Genomic DNA, 8,279 nt, shown 5'->3' with positions numbered 1-8,279 from the left:
TTCGATGGGTCGGTCTCAGGGGTTCGGCGAAGCCTCTGCCGCGGAGGTAAAGACACAGTGTGTAAAGTCGTGATGACGCCCCGCTTTGCTGCAGAGGATCACGTTACATGGCTTAGCCAATCAGAGCTGCAGAGGAGCACTGATTGAAGGAGTTTCACTCTCAGCATGGATTTGAACTTGTGTCTTTAATTACTTCAGCAAAGCTCACCGTTTACCAAATTCTGCAGCTTTCGGTGTACTTCTAAATCTGCTCCTTAGTCGCATGTTTTTGGGGTTGCTACTGCCTCTAGTGGCGTGGGGGTGGTAACACAACTAATATAATTAGATTACTAAATCAGAATGCAGCAAAGTCTTTATTATTTATTATAAATTTTTCATTCTCTTAAGACTGTAGAGCTAATTAAATGATCTAAACAAAACCTTAAAGTGGTTCCAGTTTCTCTCGATGGCCAACCTGTTGAAACTGTGGCAAATTTGGGTTGTTCCTGGACAGTCAGCTCAACTTTGCTGAAAACACTGACTATATTTTGAAGAACTGTTCTCAGAGACTCTACCTTTTAAGAAGTCTTAGTGATCTTGGGGTTAGTGATTTTGTTGGTTTCTCTTTAAAAAACAAAACAAAAACAAGGTTGGATTCCACCAAACTAACTTTTTGGATTCCTTGGGTTTTGACTTAGTTTCATGTTGAGCATAGCTCAAATTCACTTTATGTTTTATCAAACATAAAGTGAATTTGAGCTGTAGAATCTTATGATGTTTGCATTAGTTTTAGAGCTCGACGGACGCTAGAGTAAATAACAGGCAGCTCAAAATCAGGCTTTCTATGATTCTGACGCTAATTCATAAAAGTTTTGGGTTTTTTGGAGTCGGTGCTATGAGGCTGTGTCTAATAGCAGCCTCTGCTATTAGACAAAATAAATGTTTCATTTATTTCCTTCTTCTTGGTGGAGCACACCAGCTGAATTATGAGCAATACAAATATACGTAGTCAAAGAAATGTTTGTTTCTGAAATATTGTAATTATTTCTTTATAGATCTCTCTGAGATAATGCCATATAACATCTATAGCTAAGGTTCTTGTCTGGTTCTGTTATCTATAATAGACTTCACTGTTCTTGTTTTTCGGGTCGCTTCTTTCTGATGTCATCACGTTCTCTCACCTCTGTGTAGGACCTGTATGCTGCTGGAGAGGAGAAGTGGGGGACGGATGAAGCAACATTCATCATGATCCTAGGAAACCGCAGTGTGACCCACCTTCGCATGGGTGAGTCCAGTTCATGTGAAGATTAGCATGGCGGTGAGGCATCCAGTACATTCCCAGTGTGACCTCAAGCCTCTGTGGCAGTAAAAGCCTCAGGGGTTTGGTGTAGAACCTGGAAACTTATTCACAGGTCCTGCTGGATGTTTCTAAAAACCTAAACGAATGCATGTGTGGGACAGATGAGAGAGAAGTATTTTCCGTATTTTCCGGACTATAGAGCGCCCCTTTTTTTTTTTTTTTTTTAAATTGGAAACATACATATATAAGCCGCTGGTATATCCGCCGCTCTCGGTTTTCCACAAGGACACTGCTGGATTTATTAAGGACGCAGCCCTGCTCTCCAACGCCGAACCATGGATTCGTTCATGCCGAGCTTACGTGCAGCGACTCCGTTTCCCTCCTGTACTGCCAGATCGATATGAACTTCTATGTGTTGGTTCCATGATGAGGGGGTATGAGTTTGAAAACATTTCTCCATCGTGCCTGCTGCTAGTATGTGCTTGTTCTAAATGAAAATTAGCGCTTTCTTCTTTGATTTCCAATTTTGACTTCCAATGATTCACTTGCTGCTACAGAGCCCCCTGGTGGTTGAAGAAAAATCCACAGAAAAGCCGCACCGGGTTATAAGCCGCATGGTTCAAATCGTGGGACAAAAGTAGCGGCTTATAGTACGAAAAATACGGTAACTTTTAAGAAAGCTGCGTTAAAAGCAAACAACTGTTAAATATGAATTATTAGCAAGATCTCTGTAAATGAGTGGAAGTTCTGCTCGTTCGGTAATGTCATATTCCTTTGATTTATGGTCTGACGATGCAGAGATTGAACTCTGTGGCCAAAAGGACAAATTAATTTGGATAAGTTGAAATGATTTTGCAAAGTGTCAGATAAGGTTGTAGTATCGTCATGCTGTGGGGAAATTCTGTTTGTATTGGACTGAATATAAAACTGGGACTTCCTGCTTTTTTCAACTTCACTTAAACTCAGCAGCTAGATATTTAAAAGTTTGATGTAGTTGAGTGTTTCCAACATGACAGTGGTCCCAAACCTACATCAAAACTGGTTTTCTGTTTCTTAACATTACAGCTGGTCTCAACCCAAAAGAAAAATGAAGGATCATGCTTCAAATCTTGGTCCATACCAGTTTAACCAATTTAAATATGTCAGGTGAAATTACTCCATCGGGTTTATTCAGATGCACAATACAGAGAACTTGTAAGACAATAAGTAATGAAGCAGTTCTGAGTGAAAAGCTCCCCCAGGGAGAGACAACACATGAATTTTATACCAAAGATCCAAAACAAGGGGAGAGACGGTCTGGTTCTCATGCAGCTGCAGGAAAACGACTCCCAACCTTGTACATGTAACCCAAATAGCTTCATTTGGTGAGAGTTCACAAGCATTTAGAACAAAGACATAGCAATACAACCAACAGGTACTACCTTATAATAATTTATCCACCACAACATTTATTTAAATTTTACTGGATAGTATATGTACATATTTGAGAAAATGTGCACAGGTGTAACCAAGAATGAGAGAAAATCCCGAGGAATTCAAACTGAAGCTACAGTATGTTGAATAAAAGTTGTTTGCTGCATCATCATTCCTCAGAATGTTTCAAAGAAATCACTAAAATCCCATCAGAAGCAAAAAAACAACAACAAAACAAAGAAACTAAATATTAAGTTTAAAATGATCTACTACCTCACATTAAAATGTTGTCTTGTGTTTTTTTTTTTTCTCTGTTCAGTTTTTGATGAATATGAGAAGATTGCCGAGATGTCCATCGAGGACAGCATTAAGAACGAGCTGTCTGGAGACTTTGAAAGGCTCATGCTGGCTGTTGGTAAGAAGCACACTTCAGAGTTACTGTAACAGATGAAGCTACGGCGTTGTTTATGTAACCCAGCCCCTGATTCTTGTGTTTTTTTTTCACAGTCCAGTGTATAAGAAGCGTTCCCATGTTCTTTGCCAAGTGTCTGTACAAATCAATGAAGGTATGAGCATGCAGCCATTTCGTTTGCCTATGCAGGTATAGCTACAGTTTTTAAATGTTTTTCGAATTTAAGCGCATTTAAATTAGAAACATGTTTAATATTTTATTTTAAACATTACCTTCTCCCACAAATATTCCTTTTTCTTTCTCTTTTAGGGCCTCGGCACAGCTGATAATACTCTCATCCGCATCATGATTTCTCGCTCTGAAATTGACATGCTGGACATCCGGGAGTGTTTCCGTCTCAGATACGAGAAGTCGCTTTACAACATGATAAAGGTCAGGAAATTACAGGAAGTAAAACATTTCAAATGCATTGTTTGTGGAATGTAGTTTATCTGAAACGTTAGCTTTTCTCTTATGTGTGTGAATCAGGACGACACGTCAGGCGATTACAAGAAGACTCTGCTTAACCTGTGTGGAGGGGATGATGAGTGAGTTTTGTCCTCGCTGCAGACACCAAAAATAACCAGTAGAGGGTGCTAGAGTACAAACTGATTTTTTTTTTTCCCCCAGAGTGCATAAAACTGAAACAGCTGTACAAAATGGGTGCAACATGTCCTCATATTAACGCTGCAGGCACAAGTAAAAATCTTGTTAGTGAAGCTAATGCGTTGTGTGTAGGAGTGACTTTATTTGACGATATCCGAATCTTCCAAAAAGTGCAGCGAAGCAGGAGGTTTTGACTTTGCTGAGTGTACAATGTTGTGTCAAACTGATTGTTACAGCTTAGCTGGAGAGTTCTTCCCCGAAGCTGCTCAGATAGCCTACAAGATGTGGGAATTAAGTGCCATGACAAAAGTACAGGTTTGGATCCCTTCTGCTCTTTAGATGTGTCGTTGCATGTTAACCTGGAATCTCAAATACCTGCTGGCTCCTCAGTAATCTGCTTCTAGCTGAGCTCGTGCTGTGGCCATGTGAGCACAGGGATGGCTTTGTTTGACTTTGGATATGATGAGAATGCTGTTCCCGCCCCCGACACACAGCTAGTTCTTGTTTGTAATCCGCTCTCCAGACCCTCCATGTGCAGATCAACGCAGCACAGAGGACGAACGTCAGGAAGGTCTCGGCATAAACAAAAGGCTGTCTCACTAACGCTTCGCGACTCCCAGCTGTTTCTCGAGTCCACCAACATTTTCGTTGTTGGCGTTGCTGTGAATTTTGACTTCATGAGGTCACCGGCCCCCCCCTCAAATGTCAGGGGTTGGTTATCATATGGCTCAGACTTCACCACAACCAGTTAAATAATCTCTGCACAGCAAACTATAACGTGAAAATTTTCCCTTTTGCATGTTCTGCTGACCTCTTTCTCTTTTTTTCTTTTTTCAATTTTGCTCTAAGCATGTGAATACCAATCACAACCACTGGTGTGTGCATCAGATCTGTCCCAGTCTGATTATCTTCTTCTCTCTGTTGATTATCGTTCTTCTAATTTTGCCATTTCCACTTGCTCAGATGAGGCCTACAGTCCGCCCTGCGCCTGATTTCGACCCTGCAGCCGATGCACAAGCTTTGAGGAAAGCTATGAAGGGTTTTGGTATGCATCTTTCATTTCTGCTCCGAAGCTTACGTACACTCATCAGCCATGTCGCTTCAAGGCTCACTTGTATCATTCTTTTTCCAGAGTCGAATATTGATACAACAAAACATCAGCCTTTAAAAGTAAATAAATAAATGGGAGCGCAGGTTGGAATTGAAATGTCTCTATTTCACACAGGGTCAAAATTATACACACTGTAAGTAAGTGATTAAATGACCCTTAGCCACTAACACTTAGCTTCAAGGTTTTTGTTGCTATTTTAATTTAAGTTGGTGAATAAAACTTTGAACTTTAAAAAAAATAAATAAAAACCAAATGTAAAGCATGGGAAGTGCCGCAAGAAATTAACCATTTTAAATGTCCTCTGCCACTTCTGATGACTGGTGAAAAAGTCAGTCTGAAGTGTTGAAATGCATCTTTCTGATGGCAATTTAAGAAAACTTTACCAGGGAAGCCACAAAACCCCCCAAAACAACAACAAAAAAAACTTGTTCATGCAAATGTTTTGAAAATATGAAGGTTTTTTTGGTTCAAAAAAATCACCAAAGATGTTCTTATTGTGATTAGGTAGATTTCCACGTGGTCCACGTGCACAATAATGTGAGTTTTGAAGTTTTCTTTGTATTTTGTGTAAAGCAAATGTTTTTTCCTCTTGCCTAAAAACAGGAACGGATGAGGACGCGATCATTGACATCGTTGCACAAAGAAGCAACGCTCAGAGGCAGGAAATCAGACAGGCCTTCAAATCCCTGCTGGGAAGGGTGAGAGAAACACATGTTTAAAAAAAAAATAAACCAAAAACAGTCTAGAAAGGATACAATAGATAGATATAAAAGATATACAACCCCTCCTGGGGTGTAAAGCTTATTAGTTGTAAAATATTCCGAGTTTGTATTCATTGTGTTCGATCCTCTTCTAGGACTTGATGAAGGACCTGAAGTCGGAGCTGTCAAAGAACTTGGAGCGGCTGATTATTGGGCTCATGCTGACCCCAGCAGAGTTTGATGCCAAAATGATGAAGAAGGCAATGGAGGTAATAATATGGGTGCACCCAAAGCATTTAATCATCTCTTGTATTTGCATGTAGGACTTTGGGTGACCTCAGGTGAACTTGGCATATATATATATATATATTTTTTTTTTAGTATCTCTTGTACAGACAAGATGCTCATGGATAAACTACATCTCTCCATAGATCCATTTATCCATCTATATATAAATCATGGGAACCTCTCCTGCTGGGACTTTGTTTGATCTATGAAGTTTATTTTAATCACTTCAAATTAAACTCAAAAGGGAAATGAAATGACTTGTAAAAACATTTACACCGTCGGCCCTCCAGCAGCTACTGTGGGACCCTTCAGATTTAGTGGTACCCATAGTAAAGATGCATAAAAGCTTTAAAACGTGTCAGTGTGTTATTTCAGAATTATTCTATCACACTGAAAATTTTAGAAAAATCAACCCTTTAATTTGACTTTTTGATTTGCATTGTAGTGTAATGAACAATTCACAATTCCAAACAGCTCTTTCACCTGTAAATTGTTTTTCTTTCTTTCAATATAAAAACTAAAATGCGCCCATTTTTTTCTACTTTTCGAATTGGGAAACACAAGAGAACATGCTGTTCAAGTAAGGAGATGTGTGTTGATCACCACATGTAAATAGGAAATGGCTCCAAGAAAATAGTTGCTTTGCCTAAACTCATTATTGCATTTCACAGCAATAATTGTACGGTTCAATAAAACCTGAACTGAGATCATAAATCTTGCAACCGCTCACATTGAGGAGGATGGTAATGGAGTAATGGAGTAAAAAAAAACGTCCAATTTTCCATTTTTAGCAGAAAAGAGTGGTAGGTTGCAGTCATCAGGTGAGGACAACCAGCTATTTTCACCTGGGATGACAGTATTTAAGGAGATGACATTCTTTCAAAATTGTAGTTTATACATCGTCTACCTTTGAATTTGACTCTATAATGAAAAACTTACCTTTGCCAGAATAAGAAGACTTTATAATTCTTTCATAAATTGGTGTGGGTGTAACAGAGGTTTAAAGCTGGTGTGAGAATATATTGGCCAATTACTCGGGAAGTAATAACCAAACTAGCTTATTAGTGTTCACACTCTTGAGTTCCTCCACTATTTTTTTCTCCGTTCACTTTTCGCCACTTAACTGCTTCTGCATACTTTGTGTGATTTCAACAATTCAACTTTTACCATATTCTGCTCATGCAAGACGTCTCGGCTATGTCATCGTGTGTTGACATTTTCTAGCTCCAACCCTAATTACAACTTTTATTCCAGCCCTCATCCCCTAATCTCATTCCAATCCTTCGTCCATCCCTGCCTCCAACGGTAAGGTCCTGTTGTGACCTTACCGTTTAGCTTGGTAAATAGTGTTTTTCTATTTTTCTATTTCATATCCTTTCGCTTTATCCTTCTGCTTCTTCTTATTTCTTAACATTTCCGTAAGTCTTCTGCCATTGAATTCAAATGCATCTGCAATTTTCTCTAAAAATAGTCAGTGTATAACATTTTCGCAGGAAGTGCAATTTTCTGTTTTTTTTTTTTTTTTCTAATTCATGACTAATCTGGTGATGCGTTCATTTTCCTGGTGCTACATACAGCAGAGTAGATTCCTCTGGAACAATAAAAGAAAAGGGGAAAATATGGTTTGGCAACCAGGCATGGGCCAATAAAAGAGTGAAAACACCACAATGTCATCGTATTGTGCTGTTAACGCAATCATTTTAAACAAATAATTTGTTTTTTATTTAAAACAGAACGCAAAAATCATTGCAACTCCTGCACATAACTACAGTTGAAACAATGCTCTCTCCACCATGTATGTTTTTAATTATAGGTGTGCTAATTGTGCAGGATATATGTTTTTGACATGCTGCTCTTTACACTGGGAGTCCAACATATTAAAGTTAAGTGGTTGAATAGTCTTGCTCTGGAAGTCAGCGTGCAGCTTTCAACGAATCCAACTACAGACACATTTCTCTTTCTTGTGAGCGAGCAAGCAATATTGCAGTAAAATAAAACAAAAAAAACACTTTAAACTGCAGAAATAACATAATGGGAATTTTTTTAAAACCACATACTGTTGAAAACGTTACTTTGATACCAATAACCACGTCATGCCTCCTGGCATCTGTGTGTGACATTTTTTTAAAAGTGTTTATTTGGAAGACACACAATCCATGTTTTAACAATCTTCGTCAACCAACATCCAGGCAAATATTAGCTTGTATAGAATCATGTTAGAGATGTTAGTGCTGCTAGAAGCCTGTCAGTTAATATCAACTTGAACAAGTAAACTTTATTACATGGACCTTATTCCTGCAAAAATATTTCAAATGCTGCTCCTGGTTAATTGGCTCTAACCCCAAAAACACAAGGTTTGTGCTACTTTTCTGTCATGTTTCGGTTTCGACAGTTCAATGGTTGTGGCCATGTTTCATTTATTTCCTTCTT

At 38.8% G+C, this 8,279-nt stretch overlaps 1 protein-coding gene across 1 annotated transcript in view; it reads left to right on the top strand.

The window, feature by feature from the left end:
• Positions 1-8,279, top strand: part of anxa6 (annexin A6) — a 30,102-nt gene that overhangs the window by 14,564 nt on the left and 7,259 nt on the right. The window contains exons 9-17 of the mRNA XM_015055797.1: positions 1,171-1,264; positions 3,012-3,107; positions 3,200-3,258; positions 3,414-3,536; positions 3,633-3,691; positions 3,986-4,064; positions 4,713-4,794; positions 5,464-5,558; positions 5,717-5,830. Of these exons, the coding sequence (XP_014911283.1) occupies positions 1,171-1,264; positions 3,012-3,107; positions 3,200-3,258; positions 3,414-3,536; positions 3,633-3,691; positions 3,986-4,064; positions 4,713-4,794; positions 5,464-5,558; positions 5,717-5,830 (801 nt within the window). The remainder of the gene's footprint in view (positions 1-1,170; positions 1,265-3,011; positions 3,108-3,199; positions 3,259-3,413; positions 3,537-3,632; positions 3,692-3,985; positions 4,065-4,712; positions 4,795-5,463; positions 5,559-5,716; positions 5,831-8,279) is intronic.

This window comes from Poecilia latipinna, unplaced genomic scaffold (genome assembly GCF_001443285.1).
Source record: "Poecilia latipinna isolate Pla-1442-1.1 unplaced genomic scaffold, P_latipinna-1.0 Scaffold1335, whole genome shotgun sequence".
NCBI classification, from domain to species: Eukaryota; Metazoa; Chordata; class Actinopteri; order Cyprinodontiformes; family Poeciliidae; genus Poecilia; species Poecilia latipinna.
This window is presented reverse-complemented; position numbering and strand designations above follow the sequence as displayed.